At 36.2% G+C, this 27237-nt stretch overlaps 1 protein-coding gene across 1 annotated transcript in view; it reads right to left on the bottom strand.

Moving 5' to 3' along the window:
* LOC112693471 overlaps positions 1-19326 on the bottom strand; it is a 34800-nt gene extending 15474 nt beyond the window's left edge. The window contains exon 1 of the mRNA XM_025568560.1: positions 19098-19326. Within this exon, the coding sequence (XP_025424345.1) occupies positions 19098-19307 (210 nt within the window). The 5' untranslated portion in view covers positions 19308-19326. The remainder of the gene's footprint in view (positions 1-19097) is intronic.
* Positions 19327-27237: the final 7911 nt, after the last annotated feature.

The raw sequence follows: 27237 nt of genomic DNA, 5'->3' as shown, positions 1-27237 counted from the left end.
TGGTAGGGGGGTTGATATATTTAGGTTATAGTTATTTTTATAATTACCTTTTTGTTTATTAGCAAGGATTTCGACAGTGGGGGGAGGTTGAAACCTTCCTTACCCATAGCCCTGATATCATATATAAACATTTATGTGTATGTGTGTGTCTTTCACCGCATTCGATTTATAAACAACTGTAAAGACCTTCAAATTGAGATTACACGAAACGTATGAAAAATGTGTGTCCAATTCATGAAATTTGTTGTTTTCGTATAAAAACGTTGCTGAATTCTTAATATCTGCAATTTAAAAAATTCGCGTTATTATATGCATATGTAACACCATTGGCGTGTCATCATGTGTGCAGGGCCCAGTGGCGTTGAACCCTATGCTTAGGTCAGGCCGTGGCCTGACTACATTTTTAAAATGAGGCCGGAGATCAAAGGGGCCGATCTATGGCAGGGTTGGCTCCAGAGCCTTGGTTAGGGGGAGGCCAAGTTATAATTTTACAAAATCTTAAAACAAAAAGAAAACAACAATTTTTACAACACAAATTCAATTCGTCTATTTTAAAATTGGCAAAAATATCAATAATATGATCTATTTGATTTAGAATATCTACTTTATGATGTACATTAATTAAACATCATACTGATAGTCTATCTTCAGTCATCATTGAACGAAGCCAGGTTTTTAGTCTCCTAAGTGTGGAGAAACTCTTTTCAACCGTCATACTTCTAAGGTTCTATCTACATACTTGTGAATGTCGTATGATAGTACATATTATAATATGCATTTTTTGTTAACATTATACATTTTTTTATAAATACGGTACGGGCTTGGGAGGGGGCCGCGACCCCTACGGTCCACCTCAGGAGCCGCCCTTGATCTATGGTTTGTACTCTGCAATATTCTGACCTCGCAAGGAATGCCGAACGGACTCTGTTGGATCAGTATCTACGTGCATGAACGGAATGTAAACATTCAAATGTGAATTATCTAAATTAAAACACATAATACAATATTTAGCGGAATGGTGTTTGGCTAGTATCAATGCTCGACTTGGAAAAATTGATGAAGGGGCACTTTATTTACTTTAAAAAAAAAGAGCGTCCACAAAATTTGTTAAACGTTATAATTATAACATACCAATAATAGTAGGAGGACGCTCAAATTTCTGAAAATTAGTTGGGGTACTCCGTCCCCTTGCGTCCCCCCTCAAGTCGACCACTGGCTAGTATGAATTATGCTTAATACTCGTAATTTAAGAACAAAAATTTATTTTCTGTGCTAAGTAAAAATTTAGGTTTGTGGCCGCTAGGGTTCTTGAAGCCGTTGTATTTTTATTTGGCCTGAGTACAATTTTAGAAGTTCGGCGCCACTGGCAGGGCCGGTGAGAGGGGGGACAAAGAGGACTAAATCCCCGTACCTCCGAGAGGGCTCGTCGTCTCAGTCTTTTATACAAAATTATTTTATAATCTCATATTTTCCGTAGCATAAGATGCAAGTTTGAATATTTTTACTGTATGTACAAGTATATACAAACAATATCTTGGCCAAACAAGTGTAAGTAAAGAAGACCTGAAACGATCAGAAACCTCAGAGCCCTCAAAAGTTTTCACCAGCCCTACATTTGTGCTATGTGCCACAAGCCATCATTATTACTCAACGTTCCGAGAAAATAAATACAATTGTGTAAAAAAAATAGTAAAAAGATAATAATAAATACTGTTCGAAAAATTTATAAGATTGATCAACTAAATCGAATTATTCGAAACATCTCAATTATTTCAGATTCCAACCGGTAATCCTATAATATTGCAAGTAATTTAACCATTTACTGTCTTTGTAGAAATGTTAGATGAATCAAATGCTGGTTCAAAAGAATCAATTATTAATTGCTGATCAAAACTTATCGTTCAAATCTTGTTTTTAAGAAGAAATTACAAAACGAACATCGGTAAAAGCTATTACTGAATCACTTGTTAAATATAACGCCGCATTAACAACATTTTCTAAAATATGGACAGCATGTATGGTTTTCCCCGTAACAGTTGTTACAGCGGAACGTTTATTTTCCAAATTAAAATTATCAAAAACTTATTTACGAAGTACGACGTGAGAAGAAAGATTAAGTAGATTTGGAAATGTATCAATGGAAAACGATCGAGCACGTCGGTTGAATTTAACAAAAATAATTAAAAATTGTACAGAAAATTAAAAAAACACGTAAACGAAGTTTCAATTAAGTATGTTCCAAATTATTTTGTATGCGATGTAAATTTAAATGAAAATGTTTAGTAGCTACTGTGATTCGCTTAAGATTTTATAATTTTGAAATAAAAGTATTCAATTTAAATTTGGATTTACGTTTCTATTATACGATTTAGAATCGAAATATGAAGGGACCCATTTTTTATACTTTTCACGCGGGCCAACATTTGATACGAACCGCCCCACTGTACAACGCGTACAATATATTCATATACACATTACTTAAACGTGAAGAGGTATAACAATTTTTAATAAAATTATTTTTTGATTGATCGTCGACCGTATATCCCCGAGTATAGTTTTATAACTTATTTTTATAAAGTGTCGAAGCGCTGTCGGATTTCGGACCGAAATGATTTCTAACGAATCGATCGTGGCCGAAGGTCTGTTACGCGCGGGACGATATTATTATTATTATTATTATCATAATAATAACGGCAGTAACAAATAATGTGTACCCTGGTATGTTGTCGAACGAACGCGTACACGGCCGGCGCGCAGTACCCGCGCGGGGTATCCTGGGGCCTGATGAAATTCGCAATTTTTCGCTTTTACTTCACGGTTGCATTTTAATCATAAACGTCCGAAGCGTGTGATTATAAATCCGCGGTTACGAGGGTGCGATCCAAATCGATTCCACGATACCCGTTTGTGCAGCGACTGTTTTTTCGCGACTCCGACCGGATTTTTTACACTTTTTATTTGCCTTACGTTACGCAGCACATTTCGTTGTACAACCCGGTGTTAGCCACTTAGTAACTTTCGGTTATACATTCATAAATAGACAAGAATCAATTGAAATTCGATTCTTCGCGGCGAACGGTACATAATAATTTGTACATGTGCGTGTGCGTTACTTACTAACCCGTTGTTAGCTATGTTGATACGGTTTTCATGGTTTTTCAAATTTTTTATTGCATAATATCGAGTATCCACTAGCTCGTTACACCGGGTACTTTTTACGGACCATAATAATGCATTTACACACATCCCTCGTTTTTACTAGACTGAGAAAAAATGAGACGGATAAACGGAAAGGTAGAGTAGAAAAGTAGAGGGAGTGGAAGAGACTTGGCGAACTGAGACTGCGAATTGAAATTGTACAAAATTATCCGGTAACATCGCATAATAAACGTGAACGGGAAATTCGTTGATGTAACACGAAAGATCAACGAACTTCTCCTATGTATATAAATATATATATATAGCATATAATATGTGTGTTCGCGTAATGGCTGGTAATAAACGTATTTACGATCGTTTTACAATACACTGTTTTACTTTCCGTCAAAACAAAAATACGTTATTCGATAAACGTATATTGCAGCGCACGCATATACACACGTACACACACGCATATATTTATATAAGCGTAGTTAGTATGTATGTGTGTATACAGAGTGCTCTACGATGATATACGCATTGAGCTATCTCTTGGGATAATGAAAATAATTCATGAACATATAAATATGTAACTCTTTACCCTCAGAGACATATTTAAAAATTAAAATTTAATTATCATCGACATCTTGTGGGGTATTGCCGCATGGGTGCATATTCGTGGGATAATTCTGTATAATATACTGTATAATATATTCGCATAAATATATGGATGATATGGATCACTCGCGGACAATCGAGTTTTTATATGTAATTGTAAAAAAAAAAAAAAAAAATCAAAAAAATATGGACAAATAAATATGTTGACAACGCTTCGGATATTTTGTTCTTATAGCAATATACCATTCTCTGAGATACAAACTCATTTTTTGTACTGTCTATACAAGGTAATATTTTACACGAAAGCGTTCGTTTCGTCGGTCAATACAATATTTGGGCTAATATTTACTTCAATGCCTTTCAAACACACAATTTTTTCCAAAAACTAGTTTTACTATTTTAGCATAATAATATTTTTCATGTTTTTACTTCTGTATTGTTATGTACATTTTTATTTCACGGCGTTCCTATTTATTTGTTTGAAACTTTTAGCATCGCAAATCCAACTTGCAATAGTAAATTGTTTGTAATTCATAGGTGATCAGAAAAGTGCTCTAACATTTTGCACTGTTACATCATTCCATTCCGTTAATAAATGTGTTAATCGTCAATAAAAAAATGAACTTTGATTCTTGATGTTTACACATACTTATATTTGAAATTAATATTGTGCTTCAGAACAGCATACTTATATAAAAAAACCTATACAAGATGTAATTAAAAATAAAAAATGAAACAACGTAAAATGCGATAACGATAAAAAGTAGTATAAATATAATTTATTTGCATAAATGTTGCGCGTAGTTGTGACTTAAAACTATATGGGAAGATTTTTTTTAAAAAATACATTTATGCATTGACCCAGATAATGAGCGTTTAACATTATAAATAATCACTTTGTATGTGAATACATTGCAATATCCCACAGCGGGTTATTTGAAATAAAGAAAATCAACGATATAGGGAACGAAAATAAGCTATTAAAACACGGAGCAAAATGTAAATTTTCAACTGACTTGTGATAAATAAACATAAAAAAATTAAAAATTATTATATGTTCAAACATTATTGATTCGTGGGAAAACGTTATAATATATAAAGACCATATATAATGAAGAATCGAATTCGTTTGTCGAATAATTTCCGGTTTTATACGTAAATTTAGTAGATAGAAATGATATACATACAATAATTCAATCTGTTTTTTCAATTATTCTAAATTAATATAATACATGATTGACCACATTTTACCGACAAATAGATTCCAAACATGTTTATAGCTAGATGTCAACCATGAATTTTTAGAAAATTATATTACATACTGTCCGTGTACGTATTTTATAAGAAATTATATTTTATTTATTTTTTCACTTTGATGTACAGTAGACACAAAAAAATCAAAAATTCAAAAAATTTTTTCTCCTTTATACCAGAAAAAATGCAGTACGATTCATACAAAACGAGTATATTATAAACAGATATCATCTATATTATTAAATATTATGTTATAAAATATTTTACAAAATTTTCATATTTTTTAAATTAAAATAAATTATTGTAACGTTGAACATGCAAAAATATTTTTATTTGTCTGAAACACAGACAGACACAACAACGCTCACAAATTACTTTGCAGAATACACATTCGTCCTAATTCAATATCCATTACATATTATTACAGTATAGTTTTCGTTCGTCACGTGGAAGTAAATTAATATTTTATTGTGCCTGCAGTAACAATATCGTATGGCACATTGTTCTATTCCGAAACACCATTGAAATACACAAAAATATATCATTATTTTTGCCCGCACCTTTAAATCATATTATGATAAAAAGTCAAACAAAATTAGTATTAAACTCGAATTACATGAAAACATTTCAAACGAGTATGCTTATACGTTGAAGTTGTAAATTATGATATAATCAACTAAATTGACAGAACTTATCTGGGAGGATAATTTACTATTTTGGATTATATCAATTGTCGTGTGTTTTAAAGATATTTATTCTGAATGGTAAAAAAAAAAAAAATCATGCATTGTAGGGTTAAAATTTTACAAATATTTATATATATGTAAATTTTATATTACATATTGCGTAAGCGTATACCGCAATGGCCATGGTTAGGGCATTATAAACACTTCTTTCCATTTTTTCGTAACACTATTCGACCGACTGTAAAAATATTATTGTAATTTCAGTGTGTACTAACGTAGATTTATACGATTTTCGGATCAAAAACAAAATTACACGCGTGGGTCAAAACCCAAATGAAATATTTCATGTACAGATGCGTATGTGGTAATGGTGGTAATGCACAGTTCATTCGCAGTCCGGATTGCGTATGGAAAAACGAACGAAAACAATACATGTCTGTAGTGTAAAATTACAGTAACCGTATGCGATCAAGCGCTCAACGTCAGTAGCGTACTTGTAGGGACGACTGAGTAGCCTATCCACGACAAAATAAAAGTACGAAGAGTTACCGTTTGTGCTTAATCGCCGAGAACTCGGTTCAGATTAAACTGTCACTACAAAACATATTGTTAACAAATCTACTTCCTTGATGAATGATAATATTTTACGACGGTATATGCGCCTAATGGTATTTAGGTTCGTACATTGATAAAAAAAAAAAAAAAAAAAACATCATACACACCCTCCTGTCCCCTTCTCACTCCTGTAAAACCCTGTACGCGCGCCTGAACAATACACGCACGCAAACACAGCGTGTATGTGTTATCATTTGCGCGCATAATATTATTAACAGTCCAAAGCATCGCCACCCCCGTGCGTGTATAACATCCGGGATCGAAAGAACCGCGTTGTGCCGCAGCCATGGTCTGGACGGCGTAAGTCAGAAAACAGTTGTTTTTACGATATCTTCGTTCTCGTGTACGACCGAAACGATATTGGAATACAAAACCGATATTCGTTTCGGGGTACTTACGTGTAAAAGCAACGGTGGTTGACCTACAGCACGGTCATCGTATGGTATACGTGTGTATAGTGTGCAGTCTCCGTGTACTCCACACCAGATAAACGGCACGCGCTTCCAAATATTATTGATATCGTTCATACACCATGAGCCAAGCGGACGGAACGCGATACGTAATCATTGCACGGAAAGCTCGTAAAGTAAAAGCAAAAAATGTATCATCAAAATGAATTCGGGAGTTCTGGCGCGCGTCGAGTATCGTTTGCGTTTTCCGCGCTATCTCTCACGTGTTCACGCGACGCCCGGTAAACCGTGATGTTACGCAACATTCGACAATATTTTTTAAAATCTTTTTTTTTTTTTTCATAAACCCAATGTTAACCTAGTTCCGTTTGTTTTTTCGCTCACCGCAATGATCGTCGCGCACGTAAACGCACCCGGTTCACAGGGATGTAACCTGCGATCGTGCACTGTGTACCGAAGCCGTGGATATCAACGGATTTTCACGTTCCAACGTCCAACGACAACGATCAATGTATCCGTAGACCAATGATTCTTATCCTTTTTTCATTCATATCACCTTTAGTCACCAGAATTAAACACCGCGTCACCCTAACATCAAAATAATAAATAATCTTAACTGTGTATTTTAGAATAATTCTTGAAATAACAAAAACAATAAAAACAGAAGAATAATAACAGAAGAAAACAGTAGAACACCTACAATTTATTGAGATGCATTGTTCAATAAACATTGATATTATAAAGTTTATACTTAAAATTAAAAAAAAAAAAAAAAGAAAATTTTTTAAAGATTTTTATACTTGTTATTTGTTTTATTTGTATATAATAATACTACATATCTAACGACTGTAAAATAACTAACGACCCCGGTTAAGTCGATAAAAAAATCGATAATACATCGATTTTGCGTTAATAACAATACTGCACGTATTCATTGGATCTAAATAATATAAAGATGTAAACTTAAAGGTATGCTATTTACATGACTGTTGTGGTAATAATATGGTTTTATTAAAATTAATTTTTTTCTAATTTTTTTCCTTTTCCTGTGGAGATTTCGTGTCACCCCTACACTGTGTCCATGTCACCCTTGGGTGACATGTCACCTCGGTTGAGAACCATTGCCGTAGACGGATAATAATAACCGAACTCGGTCTGCAATACAACGAACTTATCGACGACGCTGACCCGTGACACCGTTGCCCTCGCGTTGTCTTACGTGTGTGAATCAAAACGCCCACGTTGATGCAGAGTGTACTCTCATAGTGCGTGTAACGTACAGTCAAGAATCGAACGTTCATTCAACGAACTTGACGATTCTTTGAAAATATTTCGTTAAAAAAAAATTAAAAAAATTCGCTTAAAAGAAATATCATTTTTTTCCCCTTCGAAGAACTTTCCGAAACTTTGTTTCACCATACTTTTGAAAGCTCCTGGATACAAATATCATTGGATGGTGATAAACTAATAATGTAAAATGTTTCGTTTAAGAGAAATCTTTTTCGTGAAAATAATGTTTTTTTTTTTTTTTTTTTTAATGAAAAATGTATGGTTACATAAAAAAATGAACTATGTAGTTATGACAGTTTTGTTAAATAGAATTTCGACCGCTTCACGTCGTTATAAACGAGTACTGTATTTTACGTAATTTCGGTTCAGTGCATACTGTTGCAGTGTAAACAATATCACTTATTATCATTCTCTCTCTCTCTCTTTCACTTCGTGTTTGTGCCTGTCTCTGTACGTCTTCACTGCACGGCGCACGGGACCCAACCATGAACAATTTTATTATTACTACTGTTGTTGATACTTGTGTAGTCGTTAACGTTTTCTGGTCGGAAAAGTAAATGTTTATCCTCTAGCGGGCGCGTCGCGCGCCTTCACCCATCCATAGTGTATGGTACACGCAGGGCCGGCTCAAGGTATAGGCCTAGAGCGGCACTTTAGTATGGGCGCCATTTTCAAGATTGACTCGTACTTATTTTTAGTTTTATCGGTGTTTTATAAGAGAAATATATAAACTAATTCATTCGAGAAAACCTCTTACCTATATAATAAAATAATATTGTCTAAAGTTATTAATATATTATTTTATATTACGGCCTACGTTTAGCGTTTTCAATTATTCCATAAATATAAATAACCACACAATCACTTCCGCGATTTTCGACGGTCGCGTTAGTGATAGGTTTTGAGTAATAACTATAGTAATCATTTTTAAATCTTTTTACATATAATTGTATACATAAAATAAAAAATTTATTTTTTTTTTTATGTATATATGTCACATAAAAAAATAGGGGGAGGGACTAAGTTAAAATAAGAGCTCAATTATTTTTAAAGGCGGTAAAATTTGATTTTGCCTAGTGCGCTATTTTTGTTTGGGCCTATACTTGGGTTCAAACTGTAAGAATACCGCGGCGTCTACCTGAATGTCCATGCATGCGGGGAAAGCGTTCCGCCGATAACGATCGCATATCGAGCACATTATAATATTGTTTAGATCCGTGTACGAGTCGTGATGTCTTCCTGTCGACGAGTCTCATCGCGTCTTGGTGACAGGAGTTTCGGTGAGGTTATCATCTATTTTATCTCCTCAGACCACTTAAATCCGATCCGCCCGTCTACGAGCATATACGATAGAAATTTCTAAGTACGTTTATATATATATATATATATATATATGTACGCGCGAGAACCTGAGGGTAGTAAACGACGTGTACAAGAACGTCTATGTATACAGAGTGACCCGGTACGTTTCTCGATGGAAATATTTCTCTGTGAATATTGATTGTTTTCCATTGTTGTTATCTTAGTGCGATTTTTATAGGATATAGGGATGTAAAAAAGAACTAAATACAAAATTAGCGTTGCGATCCCCTAACTGGCCGAGGAAAGTACATTTTTAATTTCACTTCTATACAGTAGCAAAACGATCGTTTTTCAATCGTAATTGAAAGTTCACGGTTATAATCATTGTAAGTTCTGAGAGTACCTATACTAAGGTTAGTTATTGTGGAAATTGCAATAAATTGTTGTGAATTTGATAATTGTTCATATCTTCTTTCGGGTCTCGTTGGCAGGTATGGTTACTCGACACATTTGTACGGCTTCAACAGTGTTTCACTTTTGCCGGGACGAACGAACATTGCGGTGTACTTAGTATAGCTTCTGTTGTTGAAAAAATAATCTAATTTATACACATTTATTGCAATAGGAAACAAAAAATAAAGGGAAAATATTAATATTAACGTTGGTACTTCCATCGGGCAAGCATGCTTGACCATCCTTCCGTATACTACAGTGGTCATCATCGACCGCGGTGGAACAATACGTGGCCGTAACGAAGGCGCAAACAGGAATTTCGTGTCATGTCACGACAACGGTTTGAAAAGGGCGCTCAGACATGTGCGTGTATGTGTACACGAACAAAACTTGGACGACGGTGCAGCATGTGAAAAACGATTACAGATACTTAATTATGTATTATTAAACAAATGCGGCGGCGGACACGATTTTTAAACTCCACAACGTTCACACGTGCGCTGTGCTGCATGCAAACGTACAGCGTATCAGGCTAGATAAAGTGTAACACAGTTCAAAACGTTCCGGGGGATGAAAACGGCAAAATTATAAAAAAAAAAAAAAAAAAATTAAAAAAATGTACATCGTAAAATATCAAAACCTACTACGTGTACGTAAGAGAGAAAGAGACGTAGAGAGAGTGAGAGCGAGAGGCAGAGAAAACATGCGTTGTCGGTCCTGTGATAAATACCTTTTTACGTAGTTTTATTTAATGTTGCGTAAATAATACGAATATTTATACTGGCCGCCGTCGCCACTGCCGCGGAGCACAAAGCGCAGCAGTTCTATTATATTGTCCGCGAGGACATCACTATGTGTACGATGATGAACAGCGGTATAGCCGCTGGAGCTTCAGCAACAACCCTGCCCCAGACGCGAAACTATATAATGTACTGATCAAACAGTATATCTCGCCGGATTTGGAAAATACCCATTCTCGTAAAAGCGCATTGTACCGCTCCGCCGAGAGTACCTTTATCATCGTAAACCACATTACATTATGTGCTCGCATACCAACACACACATGTAGTATCTCTTTTCCATTTTATCACCTCCACGACGCTTGTTCCTACTATTGTCATTTGTAAAAGGTGGACTGACGTTCGACCGAAATGCGGCGTCATATCCGGTCGAATCGTTTGCAGTATCCCTTCTCAAATCGTATTACAACACTTCAACATTTTAAGACAACAATAATTGTGTAAGGTGAAAATTTATAAGCGAAAACCAGAATAAGAAAATATCTTTGGCTTTCTACAGATTTAACGCAGCTCTGTAAAACTTTCTTCCGCGAATCCCGATTAAATGGTAATTATATTTACGCCACAAAGTTGTACGAAAAGGTTGACGACTTGGTACAGGATTCGAAAGTTATACACCTGCTGCTGCCTTGCGCTACATCAAATCGAGCTTCGAATCCACTATTGTCGAGGTGATGACCATCTTGGAGCACACGGCCCAACCGAGACCAGAACGACGATCGTGCAAATTTAAACTTCCAGCTGATATATCAGTCAAACAAAGGATTAAATTGAAAGACGTACGATACTGTTTAGCAAACGTTTCGACGACCGTGATGATGTTTGCATTTTATACCCGTTTATACGAATAACATTTTTATTGCGCGCATTAAGTCGCCGCTCGAGATGTTAACTGCTTGTTAATTTGTACAATTCACGCGATCTTGTTCGTAAAAAAAAAAAAAAAAATTAACAATTATAATAATACGCGAAATGAATAACGTCACGTTCAAACGCGTTCTCGTGGGCCATACACAAATAACGCTTGGAACCCATCTATTGTTAGTGTTGTATTACTATATTACCATACAGTGGCCAAAGTGGATTAAGATAAGTAGACGGATGTCTAAATTTTTATATTCCTCGCGAGGATAATATTTATACATAATTTGTGTGTTATAGACAAAATATGCGGGAGATCTCTTTCTCAATTAACCTCTCTTTCATTTCAACCACTGATTGTATATGAAACGGAATCATTTTAAACAATCGGATTTCAAAATATAATTTAGGAAGAAGAGTTGTTGGTGGAGAAAAAATACGATTGTGAGACGCTCCGATTATCTGTACACATACCGCAGCTTGAGTGTCTATATTCATGTACAGATTCAGTTTTTTTGACCGGCGATGTCACTAAATCACTGGACATCCCTTGTGCCTATCTCAAGCCGAATGCAATATACGTCTATATTAAACGTGTACATAAGTAGTATACTCGGAGAAGAAAATATGTGCCGTGACTTGTCGCGCGATCGTTGCAGACGGGATAATAATAATAGTATTCTGTAGCGGATCTTGAATCTCCCCTTGTTACCATACCCCAACGGAAGCATGGCGTTTGACGTGCGGTACACAACGCACAATAAGACCGAGTGCGTCTGACAATTCCGACGGGGCGCGGACAATGCTTTCCGCCCTGGCTCCACGGAGTTATTTGCGTAATGATGCAAGAAGTGTACAAAGTTGAAAACATCGTGATTATCCGGTGACGCGATTGCGAATTCGATCGAAAACGAACAATATACCAACCGCAGTGTAACGCATAACATATACGGGTATAGCAATTAAGGGTACGGATTCATATGTTACGAAAAAAAAAATCATTATCGTATGTTAAACACCAGAGATATATAATCACGATTTAAAAACGTGGGGATAATTACGGGAATGTATTTTGAAAATATTATCGAATAAACTGTAAACCGTATTTCCGATTCCGACGCGCGTATTATTTATATGTCTATATAGCTTTTTTGAATCTGATGTCTGATACAGAATATTATTTCGAACACGTAATACATACGGATTAGATCCGTTTGGTCCGTTGATACCGTATTAAGATAATATTTAAATACTTTCAAACGTTATCTTAACTGAATTTGCGTTAAGATAAATTCGATGTTTTGGACGTTTTTGTTTGTATATATAACGAAACGCAATAAAGACATTACGTAGTAAGCAATTGGTATGATCATCATTTAAATACAAATATACTTATTTTCAATGTTTTTTCTTCTCAAAAATAAAAAAAAACATTTGAAATGTATAAATAATCGTAAAAATCAAACGATCATTTCAGAGCATTTAAGATGAAAGTTATATCGATCGCACGAATCATATTCTCGTGTTCACCTTGTTGATTTACTAATTTATTTGGCTTGTATCGATATATATGTGAGTGTGTATTGTAAAAGGTCTGTTTTTTTGAGTCCCGGCGTTTCCGATACTATTAGACACAGAGGATTACACATTAGGTGTAAAAAATATCGTCTCGGTATATACTGATTGTACGCAATATTCACAGCGGATCAAGACGTGTGTGATAAGACAATATTATATTGAAACTATAATAGTGATAAGACTCACTTTTAGAGGTTATGTATGTCAATATAAAATAATGTGAGTTATTACGAATACGAATACAAAAACCATTACATGTAATAAAACTGCTGTACTCGAAATATATAAAATAAAGATACATAATCTATAGAGCAGAGGACTTGTAGCATTTGGATATTTTTTTTGCACAGTCACAAAAATAGTAGAGTGCGAAATAAATACGTTTCGTGCTTCCACAAAACTAGTTTTGAAATTTTAAAGTGCACATAAATGCATATTTTGCGTTTTTTTGGTTCTTAGGGCAAATTTCTTCCATTTTATAATTTTAAATGCATATTTTAAATAATTTATCATTTTATCAATTTTTTTTCGTCAAAGTTTTTATTTATTTATTTATACAAACAAAATAACGTTCAATTTAAAATGATTTTAAATTTTGATCATAATATTAATATGGTTTTTGACTTTTCCCAGACTCATCTTGGTTTTACTAAAAACACGTTTCAAGAGTTGTCGATTAGATTGATGGTCGGATTATTAATTTTATTTATAGACAGATGACATAATATTGTTCAACGCATAAAATATTGATACGGGCCACGGGGACGCCTGTTGCCGACATTGGACTCATTCGTATTTCAATAATTGCTGTGTTTCTCAACAGTTGACAGTCCAAACACGTTCTATTTACTATTTATTATAAAAAAATGCCTAAAGTAAGTATCCAGATAAGAAAACCCATAAAATAAACCCAATAAATTAATTGTAACTTGTATGTTGTTAAATAAAGTTGTAAATAAAATGTATTCATTAAAATAAATACCTACAGAAAAATTCTTATTTTTTGTTAAAAAAATTCATTTTAAAACATATTTTGTATATTTAAGTGCATATTTGATAAATTTTCAGAGCTACGACATTGTTACTCTGCCCTAATAATCAATAACGAAACACGAGTAAGTTATTAAACAAACAACTTGTATTATTCGTTTTCCGTTGTATTTATATAACACCGCGTTAACACAACGCAGACAGCACCGGACGCGAATGGATATGCAAGTCGGTCTACGAGAGAGGTCCATGTCTCCGACAACTCACGTGGTAAATCGCGAATAACTTTTGTAGGGATTGAGCACAAACGAAGGGATTTGCTGCACAAACGGAGCACAAACGAATGCCCCGGGTTTGAATCCAAAATTTCAATTGGGCGGTGCCGGAGACATGGACCTCTACGAGGACTCGTTCGAACGGACTCGAGGCGCACCGCGAAATCGAACGAAACACATAGGGACGCCACACGCGTACACATGTGGATACGACGAACGAACAACTTCGTATGACCATTACTATTGTTAACTGTTATTACCGTTTTATTGTCACCGTCGCACGTGCATAGGTGTCCGTACCGCGTACGGTCGCCAAAAATTCGTTTTACCTAAAGCCGTTTCGGGCGCGACAAAGTCGAACGTACGAAACGAACGGGATTCGCGAAAAACGAAATAGCGTTTAGCAACGATTACGTTTTTTTTTACTACCGGTTTTCCATTGACAATAGTCTTCCGGTCGGTTATCGCCCGGCGATCGTCGAACCCTGCGCAGGTCCGATGGGCGTACCGAGCCGGGCGTCCGATGGCTAAAACGAAACACGTTATTGTCATTGGACCCAATGTCGACACAGAAAATCGTTGTCACCGTAAAAGCTTTCCGAATGGTTTTTTATCCGACTGTATTATTTCGAAAACAAAATCAACGGGGATCCAACGCGGGGATAAATCGTTATCACGCACCAGATACTTCTAAACCGTACAACTATACTTAGTGCGGCAATAATGATATTTTTCGCATTCGTTCGCGTTCGACGGTTCAAAACTCGCCACTGAATACGCATAATCTGCACCGCAGCCGTATGTTGTTTTCGACGATAAGTTTTAGTCAAATCAGCCGTTGTCATTATTCACCCGCATGGGCTTTTAATAGTTTTGAACGGATAAAACACAACCATGTACACCATATACATATTTGTTCGAACCTACTTGTCCACCGAGATTCCAATTAAACATTTTCCCAGTTCAATTGAAGCGTTTTCGATTTTAGTGGCTGCGCAATACGTTTGGCGCCACTAAATATTATAATATGCACGAGACGAATTGTTTTTACGAACGTTTTGTCTTGGCACTATTTGCAATCATTTTTACGTACGAATTTCAACGCCGTTAATTAAGAACCCTCTGGGAGATATTTTTTTTCGCCAAACAATAACGCTTACCGAAAACACCGGCAGATTATCTTTAGCCCGAGTTTTCTCGGCTTTCGCCACCTGGTTGTTTCCATCCCAATATCATTCCTCGACATCCGGTCCCTTACACGTTTTGCTCTAATACGTTTTCCACACTGCGTTATGATATATTTATCTTTTTTTATCAGCTATGTTGACTTCCTCGTTTAAATTTGTGTACTATTCTTATCGCATGTACTTGTGATTCTACTGTGCTTTAAGTTATACTCCAATGCTGTACCGTAAAAAATAAAAAAAGGATTTATATGCTATCCCTATACATACTTCCCTCTATAACGTTGTTATTTCAAAACTAATTAGTCTTTACTTAAAAACAAAACTTTTTTACATAATAACAAAAGCAACTAATCGAAATGCGATATATAATCGTCCCTTACAGTCCATCGTCAGTTTTCAAGAGGATTATTTTGATAACGAACATTTCCGTCAACGACCTTTCTTATTCAGTATATACTGAATTGTATTTTATACAAAACGGATAGTTCATCAGTTAATAGAATGTTTAAATATATTTATTAAAATCAGCTGTTACACATGTCACATAGGTTGTTTTTTATATCACTGGTCTCGGTCACAACGGACGAGTTAAAATTATTTTCATGATTGATTACTTGTGAGTTATAAGTATTTTGCGTCACATAGCATATTTTAAGATCATTGTAATTTTAAAACCATTTTAACAGTACAAAGACTCAAAATTAAATAATAATAATGTATAAGATTAGCAAGTGTGAGTTACTATGTAAATTAGGATAATAAAATAAAAATATAGACAGTGAATATTATGCAGGTTCTATTTTTGGAATGATCTTCAAATCGTACATCTGTAAATTGTTATTAATGACGGGTGTAAATAAAAATAAAAAATAAATTATATTAATTGTAAAACCGAATAATTATTAAATTATTAGATAGAAGTATATAAAAAAAAAAAAAACAAAAACGAATAACCCATTAAATAATATACAATAGTTAATTTTTTTATTCGCGTTTTAAAAGAAACGTTTCAAGTCCCTTAAATAGTATGATTGTCAGAACTATACTTAAAGCAAAATGACCGAGATCGATTTCGCTAAAAACGAATGCAATTTAAAGAGTGCTCATGCTTTTTTTCCCGGCTCACTCGAAAAATACTATCGAAGTATAATCCACAACTGATTTCCAATAAATAAATAATAACGGGGCTTTACAAACTTTCCACGTATTATTTATCCCGTGTACTGTTAAGTATTAATTTTGATGTATCGAAAACGTTTCAACAACGTAGCGGATTTATAAAAAAAAAAAATTTTAAAAATTTTAAATTAAAAAAAAAAAATGTATTAAAAAAAATTATTATAGTTACCAACTTGTTTCAAATAATGGCTTTCGGTAGAACGAGGATAAAGCAAAACGCTCTCGTTCTTCAACGATTCCGTACCGTGTTAGGCTGACCGTTTATAACAATAAAATAGCTGTAATTGAGCTAACACAAGTCGAATACGTTTCGACTTTGCGCAACAATATACATTGAATTAATAAATGCTAAAACACGTGAACACGTATCGGAGTCATAATCGCGTGAATGCGTTGTATGTTAACCACGTGAATAATTTCTATTTATGTAAAAATTTATAACATTTACTACCTACTTGTATCACATTGAAAATAAATTTATTTTACAAAAAGAAATAGTTGTCAACTAATGATTTCTAGATTGTTGTCGTATATTGCATTACAAAAACCTTAAGATGAAGTACGCGAAGACAGAAATTCGCGAGTACACGTGAATAATATTATAAGTTCACGAACAGATTCAGCAACGGGTCTTAAAAACCGAATCTTAATTTCAAGTGAAAGCGTGTACACGTGCAACAACGAATACTAGATGTAACGTTGACGGGTAGTTTTTGATATATTTGTACTGATACTAGTGCAAGGTCGTTAGTAAGCTTCGGGCAGGGGTACCTGGAGCTTAGGGGTTTTTTTTAGTAAACCAAAAAAAGGTGAGTAAAAACATCAAAAACATATTTCGTATGATGGCTTTTGTGTAGCCGGAAGATAGGAGTTGTTGATTAATTTTAAAGAAAAATCTTTTGAAATAATGAGATGAAAATAAAAATATACCTAATGCAACCGCACACAATTAAACGTTCATTATTTATTTGACATTAACATTTTAACATTGCTATTTATCTTAAATTTTTATTTTTTTTCGTAGGCAGTCTTATTAATACGTTACAGATTAAAATTCAAAGTTATAATTTCTATTATTTCTATTAATCGGGGCCCCCAGTCAGATGGGGACCCTGGGCACGTGCACCAACTGCCCGTAGTGTAATGATGGAACTGTATTAGTGCATAAGCTTTCCAAGTTGCAAACATGATTTTCGCAGTGTACGCAAAGATATCAAGATGCCAAAGTCAAGTATAAAAGCTTCATGATCGTCCATCGGTGACATCAGTCGGAAATACTTGCCAATGCTCCGGGACGTCTGTCGATAATGTGTAAACACGATGATGGCGTACGTGTCTACGACAAATCCGACCAGTTCGGATCGAATGATTTAAACATATTTTTATTGTACACACCTGGACGGGGTGTATTATTTTGAAATCGAATCTAACGCGCAAAGCGACCGTAAACCGGGCGAATCGATCCCGACGATTTCGCTGCAGATCTCAAGTGTTATGTTTATTTATCGTAACGCCGTGCACGTGATAAACGTAGAAGCCCGTGTGCAAACGCGCACCGTAAAATTTTAATTATTTACCGCACAGTTGACGCTGACGATTTATGGAATTTTAATAAAGTTTGCACGGTTTCACTTGTACCGCGTGAACACCGGAAGTACGCAGTCAAAAGCATCGTCGTGCAGTCAAACGATTTCGTTTGGTCGTGGAAAAAATTACGTACACACACGTGTACATAACACGTAAAGGTACGACGCATAATGTGATACGCATCAAAGTTTTAGTTCATTAACGTGCCGCAGTCGAGTAATCACACCTAGGAAGAATTTAAAAAAAAATCGTTCGGACACGGTTTGTCGCAATCACGCGCGTTAAAACGGTACAACGTATTACTGTGCACACGAATGCGAATACTATTACTTTGAACCCCGCGTCGTAATAATAATACAATATAATAATATGTAATAATATAATTACGCGCGTGCATACGTTTGTATACTGTGTGTGTGTGTGTGTGTGTGTGTGTGTTGGCTTTAATGATATATCATTAATGTTTCACAAAATATTATTTTCACACTCGTTTCGAGCAAAATTATTTATTATCATTCCGCAAAAACTCACGTGGAGGTCAAAGCAGTCGCATAGGTACCTAACCTATACCTACCTACACACATAGTCGCTTGCAGCGCGTGTAATTAAAAATCAAACCGCCAGCGGATGCGTTTTTTTCTATCCGCGATCCCCTCCTCTCGTTTTCGCCTCATTTGGTATGTGTCATTGGATTTGGCGGAAGACTCTCGGACGGGGGAAAAAAAGAGAATCGAACGCGAACACGATCAAGGACGACCGGTGCGTTTAGCATCGCGAAAATTAAATACTCGTTTCCCGGGACAAGGATTCGTACTGATAATACTACGTTTTCGCACAAGATAATTCATCATATTAATGCTAGATAAAATCTTACGTTCTTTCCGTGAGTTCGGTCGCCCACCTTAGCGATTTTTCGGCAAAACAAACATTGAACGGAGTCCGTCACGAATCCCAAATGATCCGTTTTCTGCCATAAACTTCGCAACGAAAATAGAGCCGATTCTCGGCATCTTAACGCAGGTCCATACGATATCGTACAAATAATCGCACCGCAGAACGATGACATTTGTTGAAATTCGTGCATTTTCCCAACAAGGGCTCGATTATTGTCATTCAACTGTCGAAAACGTTCCGAGACGTCCGAGTCGAGCACGAACCAGAGCAGTATAATATTTATCTCTCCCTCTCTCTTTCGAACCGTTGAAAATAATAATAAAATTGACCTTAAAACGCGATGCGCTAACAACGATAATAACAACGGCGCGTGCAGTGAATCGTGCGAACTCCGTTTTTAAATGTTATTATGCGTTTTACATTGGTCGTGCGTGCGTTGCATATTTTACACTATCTACGACACATGGTCCGGTTAACGCGCGGTTTATTTTTACGCCGCGTGGGCCGAGTGCACGACAGGAGACTCCAGTGACCTCGATACGCGCGTACAGCTGTTGCTAAGCCGCGGCAAACGTCTCGATTTCGAGTGCGTCGTTGCTCAAGTACACGTGCTTACGAAAACCTTTGCGCCGAGCTCGCCTTTCGGGACGCTAAAGGATCGGATCCGAAGGATCGCATTGTTGCCGAACAGGAAACGAAGTTTTTCCGCTGCCGCAATGAAAACGAAAACGATACGGTTATGGTTTTTAGTTTTTCATTTAAAATATGTACATATATATAGAATAAAATAGATTATTATATCGAAGCGTTCGACCGACAAAGGATATTATTATTATTATTATTATAATTATTATTTTTTTTTTTTTTGTGCACTCGGTACACCGATTCAATACTTATTTTCGTAAAACGTTGTACGCATTTTGAACGCGACTCGATTTTTATCGAAAAAAGTTGATTTCGATCGGTATTCAATATCAGACACGTCATCAACGAAACTGCATAGCGATCGAAGACCCGGTAGGAGGTAGTCTGCCCTGGACGCTTCGGCCAAGTACCGGCGAACGAACGCGGTATACCCCATGCGTATTACCGTTTGTTTTGCAAATCGTTCCTGTTGGACCCGTTGCAAAATCCGTCGGCAAAACCTATTGCGACCAGGTTACTACTTTTCCGGCTGTTATTGATGTATCCTAATTTATATCTCGACCATAATAATCCGAAAACGACCGATCGAGAAGAAGATTTTCACACCGTTTCTTGATGCTCCGTATGAAAATATTAAGATCACACTTCATTCCACACCGGTCGACGAATATTATTACCTATATCGATGTATCGGTACTGCTCGTATACGCGCTCAGCCGATGAATACCTGCGTACATAAATGCGTGGTGCACGCGGATTTCTACGCGCATAAATGTTATTTCGTTCATTGCTTTGCGAACGCCACCATTTTTGCCGTTATCGTAATTTTTTAATTATTCATAGAGGTGTGTTATCTCAATGTTACGCTACTTTAAACGCATCGAAATATTATGTTTACCTTGAACCCCGCAGGCCTTACAAATATTTATGCTAGGATATTATACTATACGCCGTTAGGAAAAATACGATAGAATACGTTACCGATATTCTTATCGAGGCTGGGCACTCCAATAATCAGGGCTCGTCTCCCACGTTTTCTCAATAACAAACTAGGCCATTAATTATTAATTAATAAACATTCGGATTGTATAGTCCTATAACATCTTAATGTGCCCTGATAATCAGCAGAAATAAAGAAAAACAAAAAAAATGACGCAAATTAGATAACCGTTAAATTATAATTGTACCGAGAAAATGAAATTCATCGAAATTCTAGTCTTACAGGTAAAATCATGTCAGTATTTGAACTTGCAGCCGAGTTAACAACAATATCGTTACATTTCAATGACTTCAGAAAAAATTGAAAACTGATGAAAGTAAAATCGAAAAAGGTTTTTTAATCCTCATTACTCATTACATGTCAAGGAAAATATAACAGAAAGTTCATTGCAGTTCGTTACGTTTTCAAATTGTTATAACAGCTCATACTAAAAAAATCGTTCTCCTGAACAATTATGAAAATGTCACTTATCACATTTGTGCGCTACGCCATCGATATGATTGATAATATTTTAACATCCGATCCCGGTGATTCCCGCGCTATTCAGGGCTGTCCCAAAGATTAAAATCAAGGGGGGGGGGGTGAATAATATGAAAAATGCCGACTGCAATTTTTTCTACTCAATGTATGAAGTATAATTATATGTGGTCGTATTTTTACTTTTTAAATGCATATATGTTTCAGTTTCGTACGTTCTTAAAATTGACAATTTAACAATTTAACTAACAATTTATTAATTAATAATTTAATTAATTAACAATTTATATATATATAATAATAATATTTTGTATTATAAAATAAGTAGTTATATAAATTGTATTCGTGTATACACTGTACTACGGAAACATGTAATATTTGTTTTTCGTAAGTTAAATTAGGTCTTTTTAGGCTATAATGAAACAAGGCCGATTGGTGTTTTCGTTGCGGAGGGTGAGACACCCCTCAAGACTCCCCTTCAGAACGGCCCTGTCGCTATTCGTTATAGGCGCTCGCAATACAAATACGCACCGTTACACGCGTTTAGTACGAGCACATGGTTAAGGTTACGCGTGATGCGTATACGTTTGCAGGAGAGTGTTATTAGAAAAACGTCCACACGCTAATTTTCGGGTGCACGCGTGTGATATTCCGATAGGAAAAAATGAATACACAACAAACAACAAAAAAACCGCGCGGAACTATGGCCACGTAAAATTGTCGTACACACGCGTTGTTAAACGGTTCCGGGCGTATAATAATAAAACGTATACGCGATGCGTTCGAACGCCGGGGACGTGGAATGTTGGGCGAGCGATGCACATGCACAGCGTTTACTTATCGACCCGATTACGACTCTCGCCCGCACCCTTCGGGAATAATAACACTACCGATAAGCGTTATTACCGTTTGCGAGATATTATGACGATCATGACCGGCCAGGATGGAGGAGGAGAAGCCGTACAACGACATCGAGAATGAAAGACCCCCGTGAAAATAATATGCCCACGTTCGGATATTGGTGGAGCTAACCTCATGAATACCCCGTTCGGAAAGAATAATTTTACCTCGATACAAAATTGTATGTGTCGTATACTTGCACGAATCGAACTCGAGTTGGTACATTCAAAGCGAAAACGTACTCGGTAGTTATAGATTTTTTCAAAAAGTACATAGTTAAAAATTCACATCGAATGATGCTGGCAGGTGCGATCATTAAAAACAAGCCTGAGCTAATCTCGATCTAACATCTAAAAACATTCAATTAAGGATGCTATTATATTGTCGCATTAAAGAAAACGCTACATAGCTTAGTTGTCTTTTATTTTAAATGTTTTCGAATATCGCATCGTCGAAATGTTCGTTTTGCCATTGGCGCATTTTGGGGAGCTTAGGGGCTTTGTTCCCCCCCCACAAATTATTGCCAAGATCCCCGAAAAAATATCACTATTTTTCTAAAAACGAGTTGATTGAAAGGACTTGAACCCTCTCTCTTCTCCTCCCCCCCCCCAAAAAAATATGTGATACTCGCACCTACGTTTGTTACGAAGTTTATACGTGTTAACGTTAAAACAAAAAAACGTGTAACTGTGGATAGTTATTGGACAGCCCGTGTTCGATCGATGTTTGTCCAAATGATCGAGTCTCAAACATCGTTGCGCACACCTCCTTTTACATGGGTGTAACAAGTGAAGTATAAATATAATAATAAAAACACACGACAACTCGGCGATAAATCAACGGCTATTAGAAATATGATTTAATAATAAATGTTGGTGTACTATGTAACGTATGATTTATCTGCCGTTAAGATAGTTTTATTAACACATCGTGTCCCACGGACCATTATTGATCGATGGAGCGTTGTTGATCGTTTTATAGACATGTTATTACAATATTTAATGATCATTTACACCGTTACACGCGACGAGGACGGGTTCTATCATTGATTGGAATGATTCCACACATCGTGGCAGTCGCCCACGTGAAACGTTGAAATTTCTCTGATTTTTTTAAACGCACCGTGAAAATAATTCACACGGAAGCAATAGCAGTGTTATCTAAAAGCTTCGGAGGTTACGTAAAAGTCACACCGATGCATAGAAAATGTATAAAACAGTTAGTTAGTTAGCTTATACGAATATTATACCATAGCGGTGGACAACGACGGCGACGGTTATTTTTACGAGTCCTATTTCGTTTTCCTTAAAATCGAATTCATAATAACCCACAACGTGTGCGCTAGAGTACACGGTAACCGTCATCATTTCGATAATCATAGTGTGTAAGTCGTCGTTTGAAATAATTGCTTGAATTCGCTGCGAACGTCGTTGGTCGCTTTTGGCACTCATTAACTAACATTCGATATTATAATAAATTATTATTATGCCGTGTGCAATATGCGAAATCGATTTTCCGATCATAAATCGACCAACAACGTTATTGACGTTATTTAAGAGTGATGGTATGCGTTCGGGAAGGTGGTTAAAGAAGGAATCCATTAAACAACTTCGAACAAATATAAATCAAACATTTATAATAATACTCAATACGCGGGATTTATGTATACATATTTACTCGTATATATTGGAGTTGTATCTTGTGTACGCATGCACTGGCTGAATGATAGTCGGTATGCGTAAATCACACGTGGACATGGTCGGTCGGAAGGGGAAAAGACCCCGACACGTTTCGTATGTGATATAATACACAACGACGACTCACTCTCTTTCTTTTTTCCTCTATGATCGATGAAAAACAGAAATCTAAATCATCACAAAATTCATCATGCATAATACACCTAATAATAACATACACCACACGATTGACTGCGTTGTAAAATATTATAGTTATTATCATTATCCTCAGTAGTAATAGTAGTTGTAATATTTACTCGACCGCAGGCGATAACTGAACCCGGGTAATAACAACAATATTGTACGTACATATCCGTAGGCGCGAGCACGCGTGTTATTAATTACAAGAAGTTAGAAGTACGCAAGTAGGTACACGTATAGGCTCATCGTGTACAAACAGTATCAGATATGTAAAACCGTATCTCTTTAATGCGCGTACCGAGTTAACGTAACGAACGCGTGTTATGATCATGATTCAAAGGGCACGCGAACTTTTCGCGTATTTTTTCACTTTTCGCTTCTTCTTGCTTTTTTTTTTTTCACTCCGATGATGATCCTACATTAACATCGAATGACCCGCCATGATGATAACGAAATAGTTTACAATATGATATGAATTATTATGTTATACCGTTTGCGTACGCATTTCAAAATACGGTAAATCTATCGCAGACATATACCGGCGTGTAGCTAAAATTCATCAAAACGTCGTCACTAAGATCGAGGCTTTTGATCATTTTCCTGGTTTTAAAGTTCAAGCTCTGCGCACTTCTACGGTCTTATTGCCGTCGTCGTTTCTTTCGGTTGTCATATCGGCAAACGTCGTTCAGTCCAAACGATATGTTTACAATGACGCGAACGAAACGAACAACGATACCTTTCGACCATTTCGCAACGATTTCGACGCACGACGCACAGCAACACATACTTTACATATTTTTTCTCATCGATCGTTACGGTCACATCGACGTTGCCGTCCGTATTTTTCTCCGTCCCGATGAACGTCACGAGTGCACCGTTTGAACGGTCGCGTTACACTTGGAAAATTGGAATGCGCGGATGAAAGAAATGAAAAAAATCCATCCGGAACTGTGGGAGCGCGACGCACGACGACGATACGGTTGCGGGACACCGGAACACTTGTCTGGAGGCCGAAAATCGCGTCACTGCGCACGTTGCAATTAACGATGTGATGCAATCAAGTTCCCAGGCATCGCAGATGCGTTTGTCGAAAAAACTGGTTTCACAGGACCGTCAAGTCGGTGTCGAGACCGCGTCCGACCGAAGAAAAGGATTTTCGTTGTTACGTCGCCGTGCGCATGATTTTTTTCGGTCATTCGATTCACAGCTTGTTCGCACGACCAATCCTAGAACTTTTTATGCGCGCTATTCGATTGTCGTGCGCTGAGGATTTCGGCAGGACGATTTCGCCAGCCGCGGCATGCATGCGGTTTTCGTCTCGATCTAAAATTCCAAAACGGGTCGCCGCACTTCGCTACGTACACGAAGAAGAGTACGTTCAGTGACGAGACGTGTTCGTTTTGACGACATTACTGAGGTGCGGAGGAACATATCGAATTCATCCCTTTAACGGTAATATCATAACGTGTTCTTATGTTGCTCCGTCGGAGAAAAAAAAAAAATAAAAAAATATCAAATATTTAATCGTCCATAAAGCTTGACAACCATTCAACGAACACGTAACACTCACCCCCTTCCAACTTGAGCGCATTGGACGCAACTGCGGTGCGTTTGTAAAATAAAACAAACACTTTTACCCAACTTCCTGCTCACGACAACGTGCTTACGTATACATTACGAGTAATCTGTAAGAGAAAACTCATTGAAAAGGTTTCGTATTTTATATTTTCGGGGCTATTTATGGAAAAATGAATAAATATTGTTTGTCGAGCAGAAAACCAACATTTTTGTTTGAACGTTGTGAACAAATAGTTTTGTGCCATTGAAATTTTCCGAGCTTGTACGACGATAGTCACGTCTGTTAAGTACAATGAATTTTTTTCTATATCAAATATGTTTACGATTAATACTCTGTAATTTTTTCCCATTTTTTTTTTACCCATGATTTATATTAAGTTATAAGAAAGTTTTTTTCATATTTTTTTTAATTTTTTTTTTTTTTGAAACGTGTCTCACCTAGTTACTCATCGGATTCAGTTGATTAGTTGGGTAACGAAAACATTATTTTTTTCGGTATTTTTTTGTTTCAATTACATTTTCCATCACCCCCTTTGGACACTATTGATTTCTTTTAACGATAATATTTTCACAATGAAAGCCGCCTAAGCTTATTATTGTTATTTTTATAGTCGGGCGCACAGCATTCGTCCGGGTATGGTTAACGCATGAAATAAACGCCGCACACACGAAAGGTTCGAGTTCGGGTTTTAATTTCGGAAAGAATAACAGACAGAAGTCTTCAGTCGTCTGCCTATATGTAGACAATACGACATAATAATAATAATAATAATAATAATAATAATAATCAATAACAATACGTGTACGCACTATATCTAACCGTGATACGGTTCTACTTATTGGACATAAAATAATAATACAAGTATTTTTGCGGATGGTCAGAAATTAACCTTGGATCAAATAAACACGCCGCCGAGTTTCCTTTCGTCGATATACAATAAAAATATATTAATGAAAAAAATAACAACCTTCGTCTTATCGGTGGCCTTTTTCTTTTATGTAATATCGTAATGCGATACTATAAGTTTAAATTTTAAATCGCAAAACAATTCTATCGACTGACCACGTGTATAAACTTATGTGAAGTTTAACCGCTTTTATGTGCACATAAATCTAAGTGACGTGTAACGTAACAAAACGTCTGAACACTTCGTACGTCCGCGTGTATTTGAGTGACGCGCTAGGGATAACTTGTCTTTTGGTACTTCACTGGGGAGCAACAATAATTTTATTATTTATTTTTTCCGTCCACGGTTATTTTTAGACAGCTAAGAAAATAAAAGATATTCACAACAAGCTTATGAATACTATTGTTAGTGTTAAGGACTACGGAGTGGAGTACGAGTTAAGAATGTCCGACCGTTGTCAGCGCTTGTAAAGAGAACAAAGACGAAACGATTACGTTGGGCGACACTCCACGATAGGTCAAGATTACAGGAGTGGATGAACGATATTGCTGTATTGGTCGTTTAAACTTAATACCTATGTACCGTTGCTCTTGAAAAAGTGGTTCTGAGTGAAAGAGGTCGGGTGTGTACATATTTTAAAATATTGTAGTAAAAAGAAAAGTTTTCAAAAAGGTAAGTTGAACATTAAATCTAATTTTTGCAAAAAGAAAAAGGCACCTAAAATTTAAGAAAATC

This window comes from Sipha flava, unplaced genomic scaffold, assembly GCF_003268045.1.
Source record: "Sipha flava isolate LNK unplaced genomic scaffold, YSA_version1 87_pilon_pilon, whole genome shotgun sequence".
NCBI lineage: Eukaryota > Metazoa > Arthropoda > Insecta > Hemiptera > Aphididae > Sipha > Sipha flava.
Note: the sequence above shows the minus strand (reverse complement) of the source record. Positions and strands in the feature narration are given on the sequence as shown.